At 40.3% G+C, this 27,450-nt stretch overlaps 1 protein-coding gene across 7 annotated transcripts in view; it reads left to right on the top strand.

The window, feature by feature from the left end:
• RIMKLB (ribosomal modification protein rimK like family member B) overlaps nt 1–27,450 on the top strand; it is a 71,063-nt gene that overhangs the window by 5,599 nt on the left and 38,014 nt on the right. For 6 of the 7 annotated variants that reach the window (XR_010343031.1, XR_010343030.1, XR_010343028.1 and 3 more), the window contains exon 2: nt 12,052–12,282. Coding sequence is in view for 3 of the 7 variants with exons in the window: in XM_012458389.3 (XP_012313812.1) it covers nt 12,108–12,282 (175 nt within the window). In the remaining 4 variants the exon portion in view is untranslated. The remainder of the gene's footprint in view (nt 1–12,051; nt 12,283–27,450) is intronic. The other variant, XM_012458390.3, reaches the window with a different exon arrangement.

Raw genomic sequence — 27,450 nt, 5'->3', positions numbered from 1 at the left:
CTTTAGAGTTCTCAGTTGTTTATTTCTTTGAAATGTGATTTAGTTAGCCATATCTGTAAAGCCTTGGGCTTGAGAGTAAATGAATAGCTTTCTAAGTCCTTTTTCAAAGTAATATCTGGAAAGAAAATTTAGGCAGAAGGCTAGACGTTTATCATGTTTAATATGGGAAACCTTGGGACTTTGAACTGTACTGTGCATTAAGTCTAGGTTTTGTTTTCAAATTTTGTGCCAGAAAGAATTTGATGTAAGTATCTTCTATTAAGTGAAATCATTAGAAATGTTTGGAGGCTGGGCACGGTGGCTCACACCTGTAATCCCAACACTTTGGGGGACTGAGGCAGGTGGATCACCTGAGGCCAGGAGTTCAAGACCAGCCTGGCCAACATGGTGAAACCTTGTCTCTACTAAAAATATGAAAATTAGCTGGGCGTGGTGGCGAGTGCCTATAATTCTAGCTACTCTGGAGGCTGAGGCTGAAGAATTGCTTGAACTCAGGAGGTGGAGGCTGCAGTGAGCCAAGATCAAGCCACTGGACTCCAGCCTGGGCAACAGAACAAGACTCCCTCTCAAAAAAAAAAAAAGAGAAATGTTGTTTGGATTACAGAGAAACTTTTTTTTTTTTTTTGGAGGCAGGGTTTTGTTATGTTGCCCAGGCCAGTCTTAAACTCCTGTCCTCCAGCAATCCTCCTACCTCAGCCTCCCAAAGTGCTTATTTTTTGTAGAGATGAGGTCCCACTGTGTTGCCTAGGCTGGTCTCAAACTCCTGGACTCAAGCAATCCTTTTGCCTCAGCCTCCCAAAGTGCTAGGATCACATGTGTGAGTCGCTGTGCCTGGCTCCTAACACTTTCTAATTGTGACTTTAAACAAGTTATCTAACCTCTCTGCTAGAACAGCGTCACTACCAAATGAAGACCATAACACACTGCAGAGGGATGGTTGTGAGGATTAAATGATAAAAATAAACCATCTCACATTGTGTTTGATACATACAATTACTGAAAATGTGAATTTATTTTTTTTTCAAATTAGCTTTGATGGTTCTGATTTCTTTGTAGGAAAAAAGCATAGAGAAATAGAAAATCTTAATTCCAGTCTTGAGTCTCGTGATATCTTGGGCTGGTCTTTCTTTAAATTGGGATAATAGAAGTCCGTGATCTCACGTTATTGTATACAGAGTAAGTGACAAAATATATATAGAAGTGTTTTGTGGGTCAGGCATGGTGGCTTATGCCTGTAATCCCAACACTTTGGGAGGCTGAGGCGGGTGGATCATTTGAGGTCAGGAGTTTGAGACCAGCCTGAGCAACATGATTAAACCCCATCTCTACCAAAAATTAGCCAGGTGTGGCAGTATGTGCCTGTGGTCCCAGCTACTGAGGAGGCTGAGATGGGAGAATCACTTGAACCCAGGAGGCAGAGGTTACAGTGAGCCCGAAATCATGCCATTCCACTCCAGCCTGGTGACAGAGTGAGAGACCCTGTCTCAAAAAAAAAAAAAAAATTGATTTGGTAAGGAAAATGGCATTTTATAAACTCACATCACCTAAACATGCTTGCTTGTTGAACATGTGTTCAGTCATGACTGAACCTGTAAAAGAGAAATTGTCTTTATAACAAATAGTGTCATTTAAAAAGTATGACCATCTACATGAAAACATAGACTTTAAAAATGCATCTTATAGCACTGGCAGACCCTAGTTTTTAAAACTAAACCTTAATTATATGGTATGATAATGGCTCAGGCTTGGGTGCAGATGTTAACACATGTTAAGTTTTCCCTGACTCCTAAAGTCATTCTTCCAGAGTATGTCTTACTTAATGAATGCGTTAACACTTGGGACATGGCTCATGCCTGTAATCCCAGCTATTTGGGAGACTGAATTGGGAGAATTTTGCCTGAGGCCACAAGTTTGAGACCAGCCTGGGCAATATAGTGAGAACCTGCCTCTAAAGAAAGAAAAAAGGAAAATATTAATTGGATGTGGTGCTACATACCTGTAGTCTCAGCTACTTGGGAGGCTGAAGTGGGAGGATCACTTGAGCCCAAGATTGGAGGTTGCAATTGTGTCATTGCAGGCTTGGTGCAGAGCAAGAGCTCAACTCTAAAACACACAAGCCCCAAAACTAAAACCATTTGAGCTCAGAGTTTACTAAATAGGTAAGTGTTTTGGGGTATATATTCCAAGCAACAGGAAGCATGAAACAATATATGTTTAGAAAATTGGAAGTGACAGAGGGCAGAAGATATGTTTGGAAGCTTTTATGGTAGTCCAGGTGTCATAAGTTGAATATACTGGCGATAAGAGTAAAGTGGGCCGGGCATGGTGGCTCACACCTGTAATCCTAGCACTTTGGGAAGCTGAGGGAAGGATAACTTGAGGTCAGGAGTTTGAGACCAGCCTGGCCAACATAGTGAAACCCTGTCTCTACTAAAAATACAAAAATTAGCCAGGTGTGGTGGCGCACGCTGGTAGTCCCAGCTATTCCCAGCTACTTGGGGGGCTGAGGCAGGAGAATTGCTTGAATCCCGGAGGCAAAGCTTACAGTGATCCAAGATCACGCTACTGCATTCCAGCCTGGGCAACAGATTTTTGACTCCATCTCCAAAACAAACAAAAAAGAGTAAAGTGCAGGTGATAATATTAATATTTAGGAGATAGAATTAGCTTTGTATAAACAGTGAAAGAAGGGTGGAAATAAAAACTGATGCCCAGTTTTCTGAATTGAGTGCCTTAATAAGGATAGGTGTATCAGTCAGGGTTCTCCAGAGAAATAGAATCAATAAGATGTATATATGTATATATATGTGTGTGTGTGTGTATATACGTATATAAGTATATATATATAAAATTGTATACGTATTTTAAGCAATTGGCACATATGATTGCGGAGTTGGTAAGTTCAAAATCTGCCAGCAACTCAGGTAGGATTTCTGTGAGTCTTGAGTCTTGAAGAAGAGTTCCTCCTTCTCAGTTTTTGCTTTTTAACAAGACCTTCAACTAATTGGATGAGGCTGCTCCACATTATGGAGGGTAATTTCCTTTACTTAAGGTCAGATGAGTAGATGTTAACCACATCTACAAAATACATTCGGCAATGTGTAGACTAGAGTTTGCCCAAACATCTTGGAACCATAGCCTCACCAGGTTGATATAAAATTTAATGATCACAATGGGGAATGTAGGTGCTGAAACATTTCTGTGAATAAAAATACATTAATACTTTTTTTTGTTTGTTTTTTTTTTTAATGAGAAGGAGTTTCACTCTTGCTGCCCAGGCTGGAGCAATGGTATAATCTTGGTTCACTGCAACCTTGGTCTCCCAGGTTCAGCAGATTCTCCTGCCTCGGCCTCCTGAGTAGCTGGGACTACAGATGTGTGCCAATACACCCGGCTAATTTTTTTTATTTTTAATGGAGACAGTTTTACCATTTTGGCCAGGCTAGTCTCAAACTCCTGAACTCAGGTGATCCGCCCACCTCAGCCTCCCAAAGTGCTGGGATTATAGGCATGAGCCACCACACCCATTCTTTTTTTTTTTTTTTTTTTTTTGAGACGGAGTTTCACTCTTGTTACCCAGACTGGAGTGCAATGGCGCGATCTCGGCTCACCGCAACCTCCACCTCCTGGGTTCAGGCAATTCTCCTGCCTCAGCCTCCTGAGTAGCTGGGATTACAGGCACACGCCACCATGCCCAGCTAATTTTTTGTATTTTTAGTAGAGACGGGGTTTCACCATGTTGACCAGGATGGTCTCAATCTCTTGACCTTGTGATCCACCCGCCTTGGCCTCCCAAAGTGCTGGGATTACAGGTGTGAGCCACTGCGCCTGGCCTTTTTTTTTTTTTTTTTTAACATGCCCAACTGAGGCAACAGTGAGTGGCATTTAGGCAGGGATACCCAGTAGGCTCATTGAAATAGAGTCTGAAATTTAGTTGAGAAAGGGGTATCTAGTGGGTCAGTAGGTCAGTAATAGTTGAAACCTGGATTCAGATGACATTTCTAGAAAATGGAAAGCAGAGTTTAAGAATAAAAACTCAGGATTATGTACAGAAGGAGAGATATCAGGAGGAAAGTCACAGAAAAAGAGACTCGGCAACATACCTAAAACTTTATGAGAAAGTGTGGAAAAAACATTCAATGTGCTATTTCCTATTCTTTCAACAACACCAGTCAACACAGACTGAAGACCCACTGATGGGGATTTCTCCTTACCAACAATAATTTCTGATTCTGGACACTAGCTAGGTGTCCTCTAATTCAGTTCTGATACTATATCCCCCTGGTTGAGTGCACCCACAAGTTAAGTGCTCAGTCTCTAAAACAAACCCCTGCCATGCCCCGCTCCAGTACAGGCCTCTGGACTTCAGCCAGAACACTAAATGACTTTAAGTTGGAGTTACCACCACCCTGTTTTTGGGTTCAATTAATTTGCTAGAGCAGTTTACAAAACTTAGGGAACATGTTTACCTGTGTATTATAAAGGATACAGATGAAAAGATATATAGGGCAAGGTGTGGAAAAGGGTCACAGAGCTTCTATGCCCTTCCTGGGTGTGTTACCCTCCAGGATCTTCTATGTGTTCAGCTGTCGAGAAGATTTTTGAACCCAGTTCTTCAGTGTTTTTTTTTTTTTTTTTTTTTGACTTCATTACATAGGCATGATTGATTTAAACCGTTAGCCATTGGTGATCAACTTGACCATCAGCCTGTCTACCCTCTCCAGAGGTTAGAGGATGGGACTGAAGTTTCCAACCCTCTAATCATGCCTTGGTCTTTCTGTTGACCAGCCCCCATATTAAAGCTGCCTAGAGGCTGCCAGCCATCAGTCAGTATTTGCATACAGAAAGACATCATTTTGGAGATTCTGATGATTTTCAGACTAGTATGCCAGGAAACAGGGTTGAAGATCAAATATGTATTTTGTAATATCACACTCTTAAGAGACACAAATTTGTTTTCTCCACAAACCTGATTCAACTCCTGTGATTCTTATTCAAGAGTGAATAATATTGAAAACAAGTCTTTATTTTTTTTATCCTATGTACGGTCATTCCCAAAGCAAGTCTGTATTGACAAATGGAATAAATGCTATTAAAATTATGTTACAATAGAATTCTATAGAAATTCTGTTGTATATTAGTATATGTATTTTCTTTAGTAGTAGGAATTTGGAGCTCATGTTATGGATTTTCTTAGTAGTAAGAGGTACCTTAATATCTTCAGATGATAGATTGTGATTTTTTGCTTTTTCTATACTAGGATAAATACTTTTGGGAAGGGTCCTCACAAGAAAGGTGAGAGGGAGAGAAATGATCTTTCATTTTAACTGTTTTCTTCTTATTCTGTGATGTAATAGAAATCTTTTATGCTCTCATTTGTCTTCTGTACATAATATGTTGAAACATCCTTTTGGAAACTCTAAATATTTGTAATATATTTTGAGATGTTGACTCAACACTGAAATTTTCCTTTGTTTATTAAGGAAATTTGATCCAATAAGAAACAGAACACTAAGTGTTAGATTCCAGAATGTTGACTTGAAAAACTTTTAAAGTAGAAAAATAAATTATTCCTAGGATTGGTCTAATAATGAGAAATAAAAGTTGGGAGAAAAAAAGTGGTACTTTCTAAAATACTACCCTAGAAAAAATCTAGGAGATCTTAAGTAGTGAAACAAATGTCTGTTTAGTTCCTATTTCAGAGGATGAATGAAGCACTTAAGATTTCCAATTAGTTTTGACTGAGTATTCCAAGATTCAGGGCTGTTTTTTATTGGTATGCTGATCCAGAAGTTTGCGTGGGAAAACTGTCTCAAAAAGAAATTCTCTTGGTAGAATTTCTCTTTATTTCAAAAAAGGTACTTTTTTCAGTAGTATTTATTTGGCATCTGATATTTATATATTGTTTTTCTTGATACACTGGAGGAACTAAAGAGAGGATGGGATTGGTTGACCTGAGTTGACATTCTAAGAGGGAGAATACTATATAGTACTCATCTGTATGTGGACATTTGCAAATGATGCATTTATCTTTTGCTACTGGAGAATATTTTCATACAGGTATCTTTTTGGGTAACCAAGCTTACTCCTTTAAACTACTAGGAAAAAAGTAACCATTTTATTTTATAGAGGACTGTACTGTCTTTTAAAATAGTGAATATTATCTGAACTTACAGATTGTGGATCATTAGCAGGACTGTCATTTTATTGGTGTACTTTTGAGCTCCTATGCTGTTTAGATTTACTAGAATCCTTTTGACTTCTTGTCAGCATTTTTGTTTTTTTTTTCTGTTTTTCTTTTTTCTTGATGTTAGCAGATGGGAAAAGTAGAAAAGTAGATGTTTTAAAATTCTGTTAAGAAGAGGAAACAGCTGTGCCCAAGGCTGGGCGAGAACCATTGAGGAGCAGAAGCAGACAGGCACACCTGGAGCCTCTACCTTTGGGACTGAAGTCTTCACCCAGTGTTTCTGGCATCTCAGATGTGAATCCAGTTGGAGCAGCCCTAAGAAGGCGAGCAGCTATTGCTGCAGCAGCCCTTGGGGAGGCTTCATTGCCTGGGCACCAAGGAAGGCTAGCCACATGTCTTCCTGTGGGAATGGGAGTGTGCCACTGGACAGGTTTCACTTTCCCTACTTTCACTTTCTGTGGTTTCAGTTACCCCCTGACACAGTACAATAGGATATTTTGAGAAAATGGGATAGATACCACTTTCATATGACTTTTATCATAGTATATTGTTATAATTGTTTTATTTTATTTTTAATCCCTTACTGTGCCTAATATACAAATTATCATAGGTATATATGTTTAGGGGAAAACAGTGTGTGTGTGTGTGTGTGTGTGTGTGTGTGTATGTGTGTGTGTGTATATATATATATGGTGCAGTTTCAGGCATGCACTGGGGGTCTTGGAATTATCCCCTGTGTGTAAGGAGGGATTACTGTACCTGGTAATCAGAGGTTTAATGTAGAAAAATGTGTTCTTTTGTTTGTTTTGTTTTGAGATGGAGTCTTGCTCTGTTTCCTCGGCTGGAATACAATGGCATAATCTGGGCTCACTGCAGCCTTGACCTCTCAGGTTCAAGCAATTCTCCTGTCTCAGCCGTCTGAGTAGTTGGGATTACAAGCATCATGCACCACTACTCTTGGCTAGGTTTTTCGTTTGTTTGTATTTTTAGTAGAGACGGGATCTTAACCATGTTAGCCAGGCTTGTCTTGAACTCCTGACCTTAAATAATCTGCCCACCTCAGCCTCCCAAAGTGAGACTCCCTGCCAGTTTGTTTATTTATTTTTGAGATGGAGTTTCGTTCTATCACCCAGGCTGGAGTGCAATGGTGTGATCTCCACTCACTGCAACCTCCACCTCCTGGGTTCAAACAATTATCCTGTCTCTGCCTCCTTAGTAGCTGGGATTACAGGCATGCACCACCACGCCTAATTTATTTATTTATTTATTCTTTGAGACGGAATTTCGCTTGTTACCCAAGCTGGAGTGCAATGGTGCAATCTCGGCTCACCGCAACCTCCGCCTCCTGGGTTCAGGCAATTCTCCTGCCTCAGCCTCCTCAGTAGCTGGGATTACAGGGACGCGCCATCATGCCCAGCTAATTTTTTGTATTAGTAGAGACGGGGTTTCACCATGTTGACCAGGATGGTCTCCATCTCTTGACCTCGTGATCCACCCGCCTCGGCCTCCCAAAGTTCTGGGATTACAGGCTTGAGCCCCCGCGCCCGGCCTAATTTTTTTATTTTTTAGTGGAGATGGGGTTTCGCCATGTTGGCCAGGCTGGTCTCAAACTCCTGACCTCAAGTGATCCGCCCACCTGGGCCTCCCAAAATTCTGGGATTACAGGTAGGAGCCACCATGCCTGGCCTAGAAAAACATGTTGACTGAAAGCTTTGTGGCTCTTCAGAGGGGAATATTACTATTTTCTGATTTCAGAATCATTGGAAACACTGTTGTAGCCCATGTAATTTCTGACTACTCGTATCAGTAGCAGCAGAACGTTTCTACTTTCCAGTTGCTAGTGACTATAACATTCCATTTTGACTGCTATTGGGGCAGCAACTGCCACACTCAGGTGAAAACCTACAGTGCAGTGAAATTAATCATCAATTGGCAGGGCATGGTGGCTCACAATCATAGCCTCAGCACTTTGGGAGGCCAAAGTGGGAGGATTGGTTGAGGCCAAGAGTTTGAAATCATTCTGGGTAACATAGTAAGGCTATATCTTTACCACCCAAAATAAATAAATAAATAGAGGTCAGGCCTGTTGGCTCACACCCGTAATCCCATCACTTTGGGCAACACGTAGAAACTCCATATCTACTGAAAATACAAAAATTAGCCAGGTGTGTTGGTAGACACCTGTAATCCCTACTCAGGAGGCTGAGGCAGGAGACTCGCTTGAACACGGAAGACAGAACTTGTAGTGAGCCAATATTGCCCCACTGTACTCCAGCCTGGATGACAGAGGGAGACTCCCTCTCAAGAAAAAAAAAAATTAGCCTGATATGATTTGCTTCTGCCATCTCAGCTGCTTGGGAGGCAGAGGAGACAGGTGTATCACCTAAGCCCAGGCTGCAGTGAGCTATGATTGCACCACTGCACTCCAGCCTAGGCGACTGAGTGAGACCCTGTTTCAGGAGAGAAAAAAAAAAAATCTGCCAGCGGATGAGTTTCAAGAGTTAAATGTCAGGCCAAGGCATGGACATACCTTCAGAGTATTGGAGGTCAGTGATAGAGTCTTTTAATAACTACTGATTACAGACATTTTTAGGGCATTTTTACAATTCCTTTGCCAAGGGAAGCTGAGGATATTCTACATCAGGTTTTCTGGTGTAACTTTTTCTTTTGTGGAGCTTTGCTTTCTGAGCGAGACCTTCCCAAGTGCCCTGGAAGGCCCTGTGTGGGTATGACCTCTCTTCCTAATGAGCATAGTATCTTTGGATACAGTGTCTGGTCAGGGACACACTGTGGCCTTCCCTGTGATTGTCCACAGGGAGGAGACTGAAGTGCAACCCATAAGAAAAAGTTGTCCCATCAGGTTGAGATGATAGTGCAGGTTTACTCTGTACCTTTCCCATATTGCTGTTAAAATGGAAATCTCTTTTCAAGAAAAGTTTCATAGGAGAAGTGTATCAGAAACATTCTGTTCAAGGAGGAGGGTGGATAAGGCTTATTGCCTGTAATATGCGTGAAATGTCCTGTTGTAGGGAAGCCATAGTGTTTATATATTTTTCATTTTAATGAGCCTGGTTCTCATCTTGTTTTTTCTTTCTTTTGAGATGGAGTTTCACTCTTGTTGCCCAGGCTGGAGTGCAATGGCATGATCTCAGCTCACTGCAACCTCCACCTCCTGGGTTCAAGCAGTTCTCTTGACTCAGCCTCCCTAGTAGCTGGGATTACAGATGCCTGCCACCATGCCCGACTAATTTTTTTATTTTCTTTTTTAGTAGAGACTATAGGCATGAGCCACCATGCCTGGCCTTATCTTCTAATAAATAAGTTTGTTTATTTATTTTGAGATAGGATCTTGGTCTGTCACTTAGGCTGGAGTGCAGTGACACTAACATAACTCACTGCAGTCTCAGCCTCCTGCACTCCAGTGGTCTCACCTCAGCCTCCTATGTAGCTGGGACCACAGGCACATGCCACCACATCGGACTAATTTTTTAATTTTTCATAGAGACAGGGTCTCGCCATGTTGTCCAGGCTGGTCTTGGACACCTAGGCTCTATCTATCCTCCCACTTCTGCCTTCCAAAGTGCTGGTATTAGAAGACGTGAGCCACTTGCCTGGCCTAATAACATTTAAATATTATAAACTTTAGCACAAATATTATACTTTATAATTTACAAATTGACCAAAATTGGAGAGAGTATGGTATTTAAAAGAATAAACATATTTGAAAGAATAAAACATGTTTATTTTTAAAAATCATTAAATATGGCCAAGTGTGGTGGCTCACGCATGTAATCCCAGCACATTGGGAGGCTGAGGTGGGCAGATCACCTAAGGTCAGGAGTTCAAGACCAGTCTGGCCAGCATAGCGTAACCCTGTCTCTACTAAAAAAAATGAAAAATTAGCTGGGCATTGTGGCACATGCTACTTGGGAGGCTGAGTCAGGAAAATCACTGGAAGCAGGGGTTTCAGTGAGCTGAGATCATGCCATTACCCTCCAGCCTGTGCTAGACAAGTGAAACTCCATCTCAAATAAATAAATAAATAAATAATTATTAAATATTCAGAGCTGCTAACCGTGGAGCATCTGACATTAAGTTAGCATAGTTCCTTCCTATGTGTAAGGTGAGTTAATGCCATATCCACAGCCTGGGCAACAAGAGTGAAACTCTATCTCAAAAAATAATTAAAAATAAAAAATTATTAAATATTCAGAACTGCTAACCATAGAGCATCTGACATTAAGTTAGCATAGTTCCTTCCTAGCATGTAAGTAAGCTCAGTTACTGTCATACCCAGTTTAGATATCCTGCTTAACAGAGACTTATGCCTTCGAGGCAATAGATTATGGGGCAGTAGGTGGGTTAAAAGAGAAGTAGGTAAGTGTGGCAGACTTGGCATTTCAAGGTGCTTGGGAATGTGTGCCATTGGCTCTGGTGGTGCCCTGCCCAGCAGTGCTCTGCTTTTAAACCGTGTGCACTGTGGAGCAGACCCTTCTTGCTGGTACCTGGGAGGGTGGACCATGTCCAGCTGCCTCTATACAGGAATCTGCTCTATGGCCTTTCCTTCCTGCACTCTTTGCCTTGGACTTTTCCTTTTGTGTTAGTTGTGCAGTATTATCTGGAATGATACTTGAATGATAGTTGACATTTTGTTTTTTGTAACACTTAAAAAAGTCTTTTTGTTGCTTGTTCTGAAACTTGTAACTTTTCTGCTTCTCAGGAAGATGATTTTTAATGTTACATTGCTCATGATACAAACTCAGAAGCAACACTATCTGAAAAAAACAGTCCCTTTATGCATTTTAGTAAACAAGCTGCATTTATTTTTTAAAATTCTATTTATAGAAAGAATAAAAACATTGAGTAAGAGCATGCTGTCCTCTGATTGAAATAAATGAAATTTGTGAATGGACCTGGATATTTATTTTGGTTATTGAGAGCTCTTTTGCTCATTCTCCAATTATTTATTTTGGCTGAAGCTACTATGTAAATGACCTCATCATTGAAGCTTACTTAGTAAGATAAGTGCTACTACCTATTTTTTTTTTCTACATACCTATAACAAAACCAGGGAAGAAAATTGAATATAAAGTTAGCCATAGATACAAAAATATACTTAAGTGGAGTTTCTAATGATTGGAAAGATGGAGATATATTGATGATTGGAATTTCATTTTATATCAAGAACAGAATGTTGAGGGAGGAGATAAAAAGTCAGTGATTAGATTAAACTGCATTCCTAGACAATATGTAATATTGGGAATGGTATTTAAAGTTTGTGCTACGTGACCAGCTATAATTATTAAGTTGCAGTGGCAGCTTCCCCAAGGAAAAATAGAAAAATCATATTTCTGAAGAGGTGGTCAGTTTCCATATTACTAGTGTATAAACATTTTAGTTTGAATAAAAGGGAAAAAGAAATAGTATCTCTCGGCTGGGTGCAGTGGCTCACGCCTGTAATCCCAGCACTTTGGGAGGCCAAGGCGGGTGGATCACGAGGTCAAGAGATCGAGACCATCCTGGTCAACATGGTGAAACCCCGTCTCTACTAAAAATAAAAAAATTAGCTGGGCATGGTGGCGCGTGCCTGTAATCCCAACTATTCGGGAGGCTGAGGCAGGAGAATTGCCTGAAACCAGGAGGCTGAGGTTGCGGTAAGCCAAGATCGTGCCATTGCACTCCAGCCTGGGTAACGAGCGAAACTCCGTCTCAAAAAAAAAAAAAAGACAAGGAAATAGTATCTCTCCACTTGTTTTTTCCTGTTTGTATAATTAATATATAATCACAGCATTTACTTGTATGAGATCCAGAAAGCAAGTAGATTTCTTAATTTACCTTGTATGTATATTTTCTTTTCCATCTAGATAGACGTTACATCTAAGAGGAAATAATCCAGCCAAGGAAGCACAAGCTGATCAAGATGTGTAGCTCTGTGGCTGCCAAGTTGTGGTTTTTGACAGATCGTCGCATCAGGGAAGACTATCCTCAAAAAGAGATTTTACGAGCATTGAAGGCCAAATGTTGTGAGGAAGAACTGGACTTTAGGGCTGTGGTGATGGATGAGGTGGTGCTGACAATTGAGCAAGGAAACCTAGGTAAGTCTATACTAAGTGATCTTTTGGATTTTTACTTAGAATATGATGAATTTGCATGTTTTAGGAAAAATTAGGACAGGAATTGTTAGCCTTGTCATTGCTAAGTATCTTCTAATTACAAGGTCTAATATATTTTATGGAAGTAAATGTAAACACTAATATTTATTAACTTACTGTATTAGGAAACAGTTGTGAGGGACATTAAAGATGACTTTCAAAACAAACAATTAAACAAAGTAGGCCCATGCCTGAAGTTCCAGAGGCTAAGGTGGGAGAATCACTTGAGTCCACAAGTTTGATTGAGTCCAGCCTGGGCAACATAGTAAGACACAGTCTCTTAAAAATAAAAGTGAAGTTGATTCTCTAATTCCTTTCATTTTTACTGTCTTCTAGTTTTAAAATACCTTGTTGATAAGGTACTCCTAAGGAAATCTGTTATCTTTGGAGGTTCTTTGAGTAATACTTGAATAATAAATTATATCCATGTGATTCCTTTTTATAAAATACTTTATACATGCAATATAAACTAATACTGTTTTTCTTATAGGTAAAAGTGTCTTAATGATTTAACTTAATTAGTGATAAATATTTCTAGTATTTTTAGTAGTTTGTATTTGTTTTAGGATCTTAAGGGGAAGATATCCTGAAAAAACAGAAATTTTTTAGTGAATTTCACTTTCTTTAAAAGTGATCACTTTTTTTTAAAACTGATTTTCAGGAAACTCAAAATTTTTGCTTTTGAAAGTTTTATGGCTGGCTTGCTGTAGCGAAATTGGTAGTTTCTGTCAGGGAGAATTATATGGTGTCATAAATGGAATTTTTGATTGGCTTTCAGAAAATACTTCATAATTTAATGATACAAAAATTTAATACATCTTAGATCACTTCTTGCTTTGTGACTAGAATTATACTGAAGCCCTGTAATTTAATTTCCTAATCAATGAAGTGGAGAAAGACAGTTATTATGAGAATTAATGCTATGCAAAACACAATAAAGTCTTACCTTTATCTACCATGGTAAGATTTCATTCACAGGCTAGTTAACTGATCTAGAGTCTTGTCTAAATTAATAAAATGTTAACATCGGTTGAGTATCACACTAAGTATAATCTCTTAGAAAACATCACTTTTATTTTCAATCCTCTTGTAACATTTATTTATTTCATCCACAGTACTTTTGGTATCTGTTGTTGCCATAGATGTTTCTTTGTTGTTTCGCTTAAATGGATAAGTACTGTTCTTTTATTTTGAGACAGGGTCTTACTTTGTTAAGCAGGCTGGAGTGCAGTGGCACAATCTTGGCTCACTGTGACCTCCGCCTCCCGGGTTCAAGCAGTTCTCCTGCCTCAGCCTACTGAGTAGCTGGGATTACCCAGCTAATTTTTGTATTTTTAGTAGAGACAGGGTTTCACCATGTTGGTCAGGCTGGTCTTGAACTCCTGAACTCAGGTGATCTGCCTGCCTCGGCCTCCCAAAGTACTGAGATTACAACATGAGCTACTATGCCCGCCGACTCTTGTTTTCTTGAATGTAGTTACTAGCTTTATGAGGATGATGCTCACTATTTCATTTTCAGCATAATTCTCTTTTCAGTGTATATTGCCTGATATACAGGGTCCAATACCTAGTTATTTAGATTCCAGGGATCTGGGATAGAGTCTATTTCATTCTTTCATTAAGTATTATTTAAGCATTTATTATGTGCTTGATAGTGGTATGGTATATGAAATAAGATATAGTCCCCCTGTATTCTAAAGGATAAGGTTAACATTAGTCAAACAATCACACAAATAAATGTAAAGTTATTATCACTTTGGTAAGTTATGAATGAAGAGTATGAATGTACGTTGTACCCCTCTCATATCTGTGACTGAGACCCTTGATCAAATCAAGGGCTAAATCTTCTCTAAAACTCATTATCTATGACATGCTTGTTCAACTTACACAGCTTTACACAGTGTAAGTGTATGTACAATTATTATTAAAATTGGAGTCAGAAACTCAGACACTATTGTTTTGAGAGCCATGTTCTTGAAGTCTGCATGAGAAGAGACATACCAGTGTAAAACGTTAGTTCACTCAACACCACTCCCATAAGGCTTCTGAAGTTTGGAAAACCAAAGGCTATAGCCATAGTTTCTTATGAAATCTAGTGGCTAACAAGTAATAACACAAAATTTGGGGAGTAGAAATGGGCATCTCCCCCCGCCCCCGAAACAGAGTCTTGCTCTGTCCCCCAGGCTGGAGTGCACTGGCATGGTCTCGGCTTACTGCAGCCTCTGCGTCCCGGGTTTAAGCAATTCTGCCTCAGCCTACCGAGTAGCTGGGATTACAGGTGCACAACATTACGCGCGACTAATTTTTTTGTATTTTTGTAGAGATGGGGTTTCACTATGTTGGCCAGGCTGGTCTTGAACTCCTGACCTCAAGTGATCCACCTGTCTCAGCCTCCCAAAGTGCTGGGATTACAGGCATGAGCCACTGCGCCCGACCGGGCATCTCTGTTTTTTAAAAGTGTGTAGGTTGAAAAGGATCTAGGGTTGAAAACCATTGCTCTTGACATTTTTCCCAGTTACCTAGTAAACATTTTCTGTTTACTAGGTAAACAGAAACTCACTGAATTTCATTTTATGCTCAAGTGGCATTTCTGTGCCATTCTAACTTTTTTCTGTCAAAACTGTTTTGTTATCTCATCTTCTCTGTCTCTGTAATATCACCTTTCTCCCATTGAGCTAGCCTTACCTTTAACATGTTTTTTTTTGTTGTTTTTTTTTTTAAGACAGAGCCTTGTTCTTTTGCCCAGGCTAGAGTGCAGTGGTGCAATCTTGGCTAACTGCAACCTCTGCCTCCCAGGTTCAAGCAATTCTCCTGCCTCAGCCTACTGAGTACTGGACTACAGGCTTGTGCCACCATGCCTGACTAATTTTTTGTATTTTTAGTAGAGATGGAGTTTCACCGTGTTAGCCAGGATGGTCTTGAACTCCTGACCTCGTGATCCACCCGCCTTGGCCTCTCAAAGTGCTGGGATTATAGGCGTCAGCCACTGTGCCCAGCAAGGTTAAGACCAATATTTTAATTAATAGGTAAAAGAAAGAGAAAAGAGATCAGCTCTCTCTCCTGTGAGAGAAAGGGGTACCTGAGTGGGGCTTTCCATGGCTTCAAATTTTAATGACTTTAGTTAGCCCTCTAGCTTTTTTCTTACTTTTCTGTTTTTTTTGTTTGTTTTTTTTCTTTCTTTGAGAAGGGGTCTCACTCTGTCACCCAGGCTGGAGTACAATGATGTGATCTTAGTTCACTGTAGCCTCAACTTCCCAGGCTCAAGGGATCTTCCCACCTCAGTATCTCTTTCTTTTTCAAAACTGTCTTTTCCCCTCTAGCATTTTCATATCTTCATTAAACACAACTTTTATCATTTTGATATTAAAAATCTTTAGAAACGTACTTTTCCCCTCTAGTGTTAAATCTAATTTTTAAAGTTTTGAGACTTTTTGTTGATGCACCTCCTATACATTCAGGCATTTCTAGGAGGGTTTTTTTTGTTTTTTTTTTTTTACATTTTTCACATATTAAACTCTCATGTCTTATGAGGGAGGTAATATTACCATTATACAGATGAGGAAACAGCCTCTTTCACATAGTTAAATGGAGAAATATAAACAAATTGGGATAAGGGAAATGTTCTAAAATTGTGACTATTTTGTATAATACAGTGAAAATATTAAAAACCACAGTTTTATACTTTAAATGGATGATTTTACAATATGTGAATTATATTTCAAAGCTGTTTTAAAAATGTTACACATCATCTATGCAAGCAGTGTTTTCACAGTCAAGTTAACGAGAGGGTATAATTGTAAATGAGTAGAAGGTATAGAGGTTGTTTTTCTTTTTCTTTTTTTTTCCCTCATTGCCTCTCCGTTTGTGTCAGTGTGTGTAAAACTTCTCTCTTGAACTTCCCTTACAAATCTGTTCTAGCTCCAATATTAGTCTTTTCTCTTAATGGTATCCTCTTCCTAGCCTAAGCTTGAAGAAATCATGAAGCCAACTTTCTTGTTCATTCTCCCTTACTTCCAAATAATAATGTTGTAAAAGATTTGTCTGTTTTATTTGTAATATATCTGAAATAATGTCTGTTCTTACTACTGCTAATGAAATCAAAGTTGACTGAACTATTAGAGAGTAACCTCTAAATTTGTTTCCACTTTAAATTCATCTTCTAATGTACTGTAGTCAAATTAATCTTTCAGAATTATGGCTCTAGTTATATTTGCCGCTCCCAAATCTTCTTTATCTCTTTATTGTCTAATCCTCCAAGGTTTTTTGTTGTTGAGTACCTTCATCGGTTAAAAACTTTTGAAACATTCACTCCAATATATGCCTGTTTTAAAATAATGAATAATGTGCTGTGCTGTTGCCTGTTGTACGGCTGTCCTTGGGCTAACAGAATTATATTTTCCTTGTTCAGCTCTTTTCTTTTCTTTTTTAAGATGGAGTTTCATTCTTGTTGCCCAGACTGGAGTACAATGGTACTGTCTTGGCTCACCACAACCTCCGCCTCCCGGTTCAAGCAATTCTGCTTCAGCCTACTGAGTAGCTGGGATTACAGGCGCCTGCCACCACGCCTGGCTAATTTTTGTATTTTTAGTAGGGATGAGGTTTCACCATGTTGGCCAGGCTGGTCTTGAACTCCTGAACTCAGGTGATACACCTGCCTCAGCCTCCCAAAGTGCTGGGATTACAGGCATGAGCCATCTCATCTGGCCTTGAAAATGCCTTCTTCACTGAACTTAATCTTTCATTTTAAAGTGAGAGATTTGTGACTCTTCCTTGTCCTTGAACACTTAGAGCCACTGTAGGATTATTAACTGGCCTAATTTCAATATTGTTATCACAAGGAATAGGGAGGCCCAAGGAAAGGGAGAGAGAGATGGGGAAGCCACTTGGTAGAGCCATTTGGCTCAAGTTGTCTTTCTACCTCAGCCTGCCAAGTATCTAGGACTATAGGCACGCACCATCACACCTGGCTGAGTTTTGTTTTTGTGGAGTTGGGGTTTTGTCATGTTGCCCAGGCTGAGCTTAAGCAGTCTGCCCACCTCAACCCCCCAAAATGCTAGGTTTGTATAGATGTGAGCTACCATATCTGGCCATTCTTCAGTCTTTTTCATTCTTTTTTGTTTCTCTTTCACTGACTTGGTAATTTTAGATGATCCGTCTTTAAGCTCACTCTCGGGAGATTTTCAGTTCAGTCATTTGTTTTCTCTAGCTATAGAATTCGTTTGATTTTTACAAATGATTCTCTTTTTTGAACATCTCATTTGGTTCGTTTTTTTCTTCCTGATCTTGTTTAGTACTGTGTATTCTCTTACAACTCACTGAATTTCTTTAATAAGATTATTTTGAATTCTTTGTTAGGTACTTTGTAAATCTCTATTTCTTTAGGATCATTTACATTTGCAGTATTTTATTATTTGATGGTGTTTTTTCTGATTTTTTTTTTTTTTTTTTTTTATGATCCTGAGGCCAAGTGTTGATGTTTGTGTATTTGTTGATGTGCATACTTATTCCAGTCCAGTGGCTTTAGCAGAGAAAGCCTTTAATAGTCAGCTCATCCAGAGATTTCTGTATGGTGTCGTCTCTGAATGGTTTGAACTGCCACTTGCCTTTGCGGCACTGGGCCTGGAGTCTAGCTTCATAATTGCATCACTCAGATCCTGAGCCCAAGTCTGTAGGGACTGGCCAGGTTTTGGGATATAGGCTTGGCACCTGGGTCTACAAATGCTGACACCGGGATAGGGCTGGAAGCTGGATCTGTAGGTCCTTGCCTGGAAACAAAGTCCTCAGTTACCAGCCTGGGGTATGGTGCTATGGGGGACTGCCTGTCACTGGGTTTTACTGATACAGGGCTTGTGTTGGGATCTAAGGCACATCTGTTACTTGCTTCATTCTCCTGCTTACGGTTAGTGGAGGGGTGATGTGGGTAATGTGACACTGTCCTTTCTCTCTTTAATGCATTTGTCTTATTTCTGTGCTACCTCCAGGTACTATAATTTCTCAATTGATTCTTTAGATCTGATAAAAGTACTTCTGTGCATTGGTAGTTATTTAAATTGTTGTTTCTGTGAGATGGCAAGCACTGGATCATCTTACTTCACCAGCTTGCTAACATCCAGAAGAAAATTACTTGCTACACACAGGTGTCAGACATCCCAGGTCATGATGGAGTCAGGCTTCTCATTCAGGTAAAGACATTTCTGAAAACTCCATATGCAGACTGTCTGCTCGTTACAATTTTATTTCCCAGGAGGGCAAGGGATGCTCTACTTTCAAGTCATCCTAGAGTTGCATCTGCCTCAAGTCTGCAGCTGGCCCCTTTGCATGTGTTCTGAGTCTGCAGGGCACACCAGCCCTAACAGAGGCCACAAGGGGGCAGGGAAGGTGGGAGCCAAGGGGAGCCTTGCTCTGGAGTGGCTGCTGGATAGGGCTTTAGTGCCATATAAAGGTGGTTTAAACATCTGTGTGCAGGTATGTGTGGGCATAAATTTTCAGCTTCTTTTGGTACACACCAAGTAGCACAGTTTTCCTGGACCATATGGTAAGAATATATTTACTTTTGTAAGAAACTGCCACACTGTCTTCCAAGGTGATTGTACTGTGTGTGTTTGTTTTTTGAGAGGGGCTCACTCTGTTTCCCAGGCTGGAGTGCAGGGACTAGATCTCAGATCACTGCAATCTCTGCCTCCTGGGTTCAAGCAATTCTCCTGCCTCAGCTTCCCAAGTAGCTGGGACTACAAGTATGCACCACCATGCCCAGCTAGTTTTTGTATTTTTTTAGTAGAGACGAGGTTTTACTATATGTTGACCAGGCTGGTTTTGAACTCCTGACCTCAGGTGATCTGCCCACCTTGGCTTCCCAGAGTGCTGGGATTACAGGTATGAGCCACCCCACCCAGCCAAAGTTGGCACTTTCTATCCATAGGTTTTGCAACTGTGAATTTCAACATTCGCAGATTCAACCAAATGCAGATCAAAAATCTAGTATTTTTGGCTGGACGTGTTGGCTCACGCCTGTAATCCCAATACTTTGGCAGGCTGAGGCAGGCGGGATCACTTGAGGTCAGGAGTTCAAGACCAGCCTGGCCAACATGGTCAAATGCTGTTGCTATTAAAAATATAAAAATCAGCCAGGCACAGTGGTGGGCGCTTGTAATCCCAGCTACTCGGGAGGCTAAGGCAAGAGAATCACTTGCCTCCACCCCGAGGATGGAGGCTGCATTCCAGTCTGGGCGACAGAGTGGGACATTGTCTTTAAAAAAAAAATGTATTATTTTTGAACACAGGATGAAACATATTTGTCTTATCAATACATGTATACATTTGTGGAATGCAAAACCCACAGTTAGGGCCAGCTTTTGGTATCAACAGATTCTACTTTGCCAACTAGGGGAACTTGAGGTTGTTGTACATTTTGATATCCATGGGGGATCCTAGAACCAGTCCTTTCTTAGAATTCCTGTATCTCTCTTTACATTATCCACTAGTTTTTGCATGTTGTCTACTATATTTGTGGAAGTCCTTAGCCTATGAATCACAGTCTTTTAAAATTCTACCAGTCCTGCTACATCTATCTTTGGTTAGTTTAATTTCTGACTCTGGTTTAGTTTCTTCATACTGTGTTTTTGCCTTTTCATAAACCTTGTATTTTTTGGTTGAAAGGTTGGAACTGTGTAAAAGGAACTGGAGTAAATAGGCCTTTAGTGGTATAGTGGTAAGGTGTGGGGGAAGGTGAAGCATCCTATGATTAGGTCTCTGCCTTTTGGTAAGCCTCTGCTTCCAAACATAACTAGTGCATCCGAATTATTTTTATTCCCCTTTAGGTGGGACATAATGTCCAGAGGGGACTGGAGTTTTGTTTTTCCCTCCCCCTAGGTAGGTTAGGTTCTAGTAAAATCCCAGCAAGTTAGTAGCTTAGTCTTGTAAGCTTAACAGAAACTGGAAGTTCTGCTTATGAGTCTCACTGTTTCCCAGGTTAGAGTGCAGTGGCATGATCTTGGCTCACTGCAACCTTCACATCCCAGGCTCAAGCAGTTTCTCATCTCAGACTCCCTAGTAGTGTGCCATCATGCTCTGCTAATTTTGTGTGTATGGTTTTTCTTTCTTTTCTTTTCTTTTTTTTTTTTTTTAAGATACAGAGTTTTGCCATGTTGCCCAGGCTGGTCCTGAACTTTTAGGCTCAAATGTTCCACCTGCTTCTGAAACAGGATATTTCCCTGACAGCTTCGTAGGTGGAAACTGGAGTGCTTGGGCACCAGCAGGGGTGAACTCCACTTACTTACTGCTCCACCCTTCATGGGAAGGAGAGCACAGGTATGCGGGTGCAGGAGCCAGGGCAAGTGCTTTTGGGTGCCAGCAAGAGCAACCTTCATACTGGCCCCCCTGCAGCATGTAGGGTGGGGTACCCACAATCTTTAAAGCCCCTAAGGAAGTGTAACAGTGCCCTTTTAGCTTTGCCATCCATAGATGGCTTAGTTAACAGCTCAGTGGAGGGTCAGTGTGACAGCCTTTTGCACCCACACTTGTGGCACCCAAATTCTTGTCCAGTGTCCAAGAGAAATGAGGTCGCACAAACAAATTGAAGGTGGTAAATGTGGGGTATTTTGTTGCACATGAAAGTGGCTCTTGACAGGAAGGGGAGCTGAAAAGGGTATGGAGCAGGAAGGTAATCTTTTCCTGGAGTCCAGCTGTCCCCAGCAGGACTTCTCTCTGAGGCTGAGCTCTCAAGCTGTTCTCTGAAGTCAGGCTCCTTCTGTCTGACTAACTATAGTCTCAGATGTCCAACTGCTTCTCCTTTCTCTGCTGGCTGAGCCTGGGGTTTTTATGGGCACAGTATGCAGGGTGGAGCAGGGCAAGGCAGGCCATGGGTGGTTTTGGAAAAGGCAGCATTAGAGCAGGACAACAGGGATGTAAGTTCTCACTTTGGACCATGGCATCAGGCTTTTCAGCCTGAAGATGGGGCCCTCACCGGGGACCTGCCCTCTTTTGCCCAGAATTTCCCTGCGTATGACCTCAGCCTCCCAAAGTACTAGAATTTCAGGCATGAGCCACCATGCCTGGCCTAATAGTTCATTTTATGTTTTTACCACATTTTATTATCCCTTTTGCATTCTCATTAGGAGTGTAGGAGGGCTTCAGTTTTTCACATCTTTGTCAACTTGTGTTTTATAATAGCCATTCTAATGGGTAGAAGTATTAGCCCATTGTGGTTTTGATTTGCACTTCCCTAGTGATTAGTGATTTTTAGCATCTTTTCATGGTCTTATTGGCCATTCGTATATCTTTGGAGAAATACGCACATTCAAGTCATTGGGATAATACACAAGAATTTAAGAAATTGTCGGGCCTTTTTTGAGCATGTGTTTTGACTGACCTTGCTTTTGTTCTTTGTGTGTGTGTTACTGGGTCTTTCGCTCTGTCACCCAGGCCAAAGTACAATGTTGCAATCATAGCTCACTGCAGCCTCCAACTCCTGGGCTCGAGTGATTCTCCCACCTTAGCCTCCCAGGTAGCTGAGACTACAGGCATGTATCACCACACACAGCTAATTTTTTTTTTTTTTTTTTTTTTTTTTGAGATGAAGTCTGGCTCTGTCACCCAGGCTGGAGTGCAGTGACGTGATCTTGACGCACTGCCACTTCCGCCTCCCGAGTTCAAGCGTTCTCCTGCCTCAGCCTCCTGAGTAGCTGGGACTACACACACATGCCACCACACCTGGCTGATTTTTGTATTTTTAGTAGAGATGGGGTTTCACAGTGTTAGTCAGGATGGTCTCAATCTCCTGACCTTCCAAAGTGCTGGTATTAAAGGCATGAGCTTTAATGCCCGACAGGCTAATTGTTTTATTTTTCAGTAGAGACAGTTTTTGCTGTCTTGCCCAGGCTGGTTGTGAACTCTTCGGCTCAGGCAGTCCTCCTGCCTCAGCCTCCCAAAGTGCTGGGATTACAGGCATGAGCCACAGTGCCCAGCCACCCTGGCTGCTTTTAGATGTCTTAATTTCCCAAACGGTTTCACTCCAGCTTGGTCCCAGGGCCTAACATGGCCCATTGCATGTGTCGAGCTATAATAGCTTGCCCCAGGTATCTGCTAGGCTGTAGTTGGCTTGCAGCTTTTCCAACCTGAGAGCCTAGTTAGGTGAAACAGAGGACCAGCCCTTAGACAGATCTGAATATTGCTAATGAGATCTGCCCTATACTCTCCAGTTTGAGGTGGGGAATTGGGCTGCCTAAAGTCTTCTAAATCAAGACAGCTCTGCATTGTGTAAAGGGTAGGGCAAGAGTGAATAAAATGGCATCTAGTTTTCTACTATTTTCAATGCAGCTTGCCCTTCCTTCCTTTCTTTCCTTCCTTTCTTTCCTTTTCTGTTTTTCATTTTCTTTGAGACGTAGTCTTGCCATGTCGCCTAGGCTGGAATGCAGTGGTATGATCTCCAGCTCACTGCAACCTCCGCCTCCCAGGTTCCAGTGATTCTCCTGTCTTAGCCTACCAAGTAGCTGGGATTATAGGCACATGCCTTCATGCCCAGTTGATTTTTGTATTTTTAGTAGAGGCCAAGTTTCACCATGTTGGCCGTGTTTAAAATCTTAGCATTCACATAATCTGACATTTTAACATTAATAACTAGTATATGCATATCCTAAGAGTCAAACAGTACTAATGACATAATTACAATACAGTCACTTTGTGAAAATAATGCCTATCACCTGCTTTCTTGAATATTCTTCTGGGAGGAAGCATTATGCATATAACAGATATACACACACACACACACACACACTTTAATTTTTTACACAAATCATACACATTGTTCTGAATATTATCTTTTTCTGACTTACTATTTTGGAGGTTTTTATATGTCAGTCCAGCCAAAATTCTTTATTCTTCAATTTTTAGTTGAGGTATAATTCATACAATATACTGTGTAGATCTTACTGGTGGACGTTTGAGTTGTTTCCAGTTTGCAACTTTGAGTAAGTTGGCTATAAACAAATCTTTGTGATAACATTTATTGTTGTTTCTCTTGGGAATATACCTCCCAATTTAGTATGGCTGTATGCTATTCAGTTTTATAGAATTGTGATTTAGAAATATCTATCGATGTTTTGTTTGAAACAACTGGGCAGGTGGTGGCTCTTGGCAGCTAACAGATAGAGGTAAAGGATGCTGCTAAATATCCCACAATGCATAGTACAGCCCCCAACAACAAAGAATTATTCTGTTCAGAAATAGCAGTTCTTGAATTTCTTATTATATTTTATTTAGTAGACAAATACTTCTTGTTAAAGCAAAAAAAGACTCACATTTTAAAACTTTTGCTCAGATCATTGCCACATCTTAACTCAGAACTACTATTATTTCAAAGTTACAAGATGAGATTGTCATGTAGTATCTATTTACTACCATAGCTATGGATAGATATAGAGGAGGAGAATGTTCTATTATTAAGTAACCTAAATATAACGAAAAACATGAAATTGCTTTAAGTCTGAATAAGTGAGAAACTAGAAAAAGTTGAAGTTTAAATTCATGTGAAGAAAAGAGTTTGTTAATTAAAATTGATTTGGGCTGGGCATGGTGGCTGAAACCTGTAATCCCAGCACTTTGGGAGGCCAAGGTAGGAAGATAGTTTGAGGCCAGGAGTTCAAGACCAGCCTGGGCAATATAGCAAGACCCCGTTGCTACAAAAACTAAAATAAAAATAAGAAATTAGCCGGGTGTGATGGTGCACACCTGTACTCCTAGCTACTTGGAGAGGCTGAGGTAGGAGGAATGGTTGAGCACAGGAGTTTGAGGCTGAAGTGAACTGTGACCACTGCACTCTAGTCTGGGTGACACAGTGAGACCCTTTCTCTGGATAGATGATTGATAGATTGTTTTAGATAGATTCTGTGACTACTTACTGAGTGTCTACTATATATTGACTCTTATTTATTTTGCAGTGTTTGAATAGGATATTGTCCTTACCCCATCAAGTGCTTATAGGGTCTACTAGAGGACGATAAAATAGTGTTAGTGGTTATAATAGATGTACAAATAACGTGCTTGGAGAACACAGAGAAATTATCTGGTATGGCAGAGGAATGATGAAGTTTCGTGGAAAAGTTACATTTTACCTAGGCCTTGTGGTAGCAAAGTAGACTTAACCTTTAGAGAAAAAGAACTGTGTTTTAGGCAAAGAAAGGAGCCTAAATCCGAGATACGGGAGAATGAAGGAGAACTTCAAGAAAGGATAAGTTGCCCTAATTATTGCCAGAGTCAGCAATTCAAGGGTATTTCTGAACTAGGGTAGCAGTTCAAAGCTGTTTATGGGAGATAGTAATCTTGTATTTTAACATGGCTGAGAATAGAGAGAATGAGCTAGTTTTATCTGAAACATATTTTGAAAGTAAACATATTGGTTCTGGTTACCTGTTGACTTTCAGAAAGTTTATGTTCTTCTTTTTTTTTTTTTGAGACGGAGTTTTGCTCGGCTCACCGCAACCTCCGCCTCCTGGGTTCAGGCAATTCTCCTGCCTCAGCCTCCTGAGTAGCTGGGATTACAGGCACGCGCCACCACGCCCAGCTAATTTTTTGTATTTCTAGTAGAGACGGGGTTTCACTATGTTGACCAGGATGGTCTCAATCTCTTGACCTCGTGATCCACCCGTCTCAGCCTCCCAAAGTGCTGGGATTACAGGCGTGAGCCACCACGCCCGGCCAAGTTTATGTTCTTATGAGCAGGAAGTTAGTGCCTATTATTACCCTCACCTTACTACCTTTATTTTACATATATATGAGTCTTTGTTTTGTAGATGAAAAATAATATTTTATTAAATCATACACTATTTAATGACATCAAAGGAATCAAGCTATGTTTGGACTGAATGTGAGTTCATTTAGTGGTACTCATGGGTGTAAAAAGCATTGATTTTGTTTTTGTTGGGTTTAGAGGTTGTCATGTTTTACTTGCCCATAGTATTGTGTAACTTCTCAAAGTTTATTTTAGTTGCTTCTTTTTATTAACTAATTCAACACAGGAAGTAGGAAGGAGTTAACTTGTATTCCAAATTATTTTATAAAAATAGATATATTTATTTACTTAAAAAGCATCTTCCAGATGAAGAAAGTAATAAATGCCAAGAGGTAAACTGAATTTACCCCACCACACTGGGCTAAATTCTATCTTCTCTGTTCCAGTTAGCCATTGGTTAAAACCTTTGAAGTTCTTTGTAGTCCTTTCATGAGACTTGATGTGAGCTAAGCAAAGAATACATTAAAGATCAGAAATTCACTTTAGGGGAAAATGAAAATTGAGGTAGTTTTCTTGCTTCTAGCTTCTTCTGGATTATATTTCTTAAATTACATTTAATAGGCAGTAAGAAAAACTGTCCTAAATACTCATACGGGTACAGGAAGGTTTGTAGGTTAAAGACAAAATTTTGTTTTCCTTGGTCAGAGAGCTGCAGAATATTTGGTAATGATGTCAGCTGCAGGATATTGTTGCTTGCTTATCAAGCAGCAATATTTACCAAGCTACTATTTATAAGGCAGGCTAATTTTTTTTTTATTTTCTATTTTTTTATTTTTATTTTATTTTTTTAGATGGAGCCTCGCTCAGTTGTCCAGGCTGGAATGCAATGGCAGAATCTCGGCCCACTGCATCCTCCACCTCCTGGGTTCAAGTGATTCTCCTGCCTCAGCTTCCAAAGTAGCTGGGACTGTAGACACATGCCACCATGCCCAACTAATTTTCGTATTTTTAGTTGAGATGGGCTTTCTCCATGTTGGCCAGGCTGGTCTGGAACTCCTGACCTCAGGTGATCTGTCAGCATTGGCCTCCCAAAGCATTAGGATATAGGCGTGAGCCCCAGTGCCCAGCCTACATTTTTTTTTTTTAATGTGAATACCAAGGGATTAAACTTTAAAATAAGAGGAAATATTGCTGAATAGATGAGATACATAATTAGCTTTGGGGCAAAAATTTTTAAACTTTATACATTGAACTTTTTTGCCTGTTTTTGTTTAATGATTAAAAATGATTATAAGGGAATGAGACCTTTTTTTTTTTTTTTTTGAGTTGGAGTTTTGATCTTGTTGCCCAGGCTGGAGTGCAGTGGTGTGATCTTGGCTCACCACAACCTCCACCTCCCGGGTTCAAGCAATTCTCCTGCCTCAGCCTCCTGAGAAGCTGGGATTATAGGCATGTGCCACCACGCTTGGCTAAATTTTAGTATTTTTAGTGGAGGTGGAGTTTCTCCATGTTGGTCAGGCTGGTCTCGAACTCCCGACCTCAGGTGATCCGCCCACATTGGCCTCCCAAAGTGCTGGGATTACAGGTTTGAGCCACTGCACCCAGACTGATTTTAGACTTCTTATGGTCTATATCAGTCTCTTCAATGCAGCAAGTTAACCAATTTTGTTACAACAGAAAGATTTCTTCCTCAAATGGTAGTATTTTCTTGTTTTGGAGTGGAAAACCGTTGTTGGTTCTTTCTATTTTAATTTTAAGGATAAGACCTAATTTTAGAAGGCTACGAGATTGCTGTGTGGTTGAAAATTATTTTCTTTTTATAAGGTGCTATTTAGGGATGCTGGGTAATTTCTTTCTCCAAGCAGTTAAAATGAAAAGTCTACCAGCTTTGTCTTTCTTTTACAAACATTTTATTTTGAAATAGTTTCAAATTTATAGAGGTGTTACAAAAATAATACAAAAGGCTCCTATATACTGTTTATTTAGTTTTCACCCTTTGTTAATATTTGGCCACATTTGCTTTACCACTACATGTAGTTTTTTTGTTTTTTCTGAGCTATTTAGAGCAGGTGCCACAAATTCTAAATTGTGTATTTCCTTTTTTTTTTTTTTGAGACAGGTCTTGCTCAGGCTGGAGTGCAGTGGTGCTATCCCGTCTCACTGCAGCCTTGACCTCTCTGGCTAAGACTATAGGTGTATGCCATGATGCCCAACTAATTTTTGTTTATTTTTTTGTGGAGATGAGTTCACTCACTGTGTTGCTTAGGCTAGTCTTGAACTCCCGGGCTCAAGCAATCCCAACTGCCTCAGCCTCCCCACATGCTGAGATTATAGACATGAGCCACTTCACCCAGCCAGTTTCAGGAATTTTAATATTACTATTAATT

Source organism: Aotus nancymaae, unplaced genomic scaffold (genome assembly GCF_030222135.1).
Source record: "Aotus nancymaae isolate 86718 unplaced genomic scaffold, 86718_ANA_hifiasm-v0.15.2.pri h1tg000016l, whole genome shotgun sequence".
Classification (NCBI taxonomy): domain Eukaryota; kingdom Metazoa; phylum Chordata; class Mammalia; order Primates; family Aotidae; genus Aotus; species Aotus nancymaae.
Note: the sequence above shows the minus strand (reverse complement) of the source record. Positions and strands in the feature narration are given on the sequence as shown.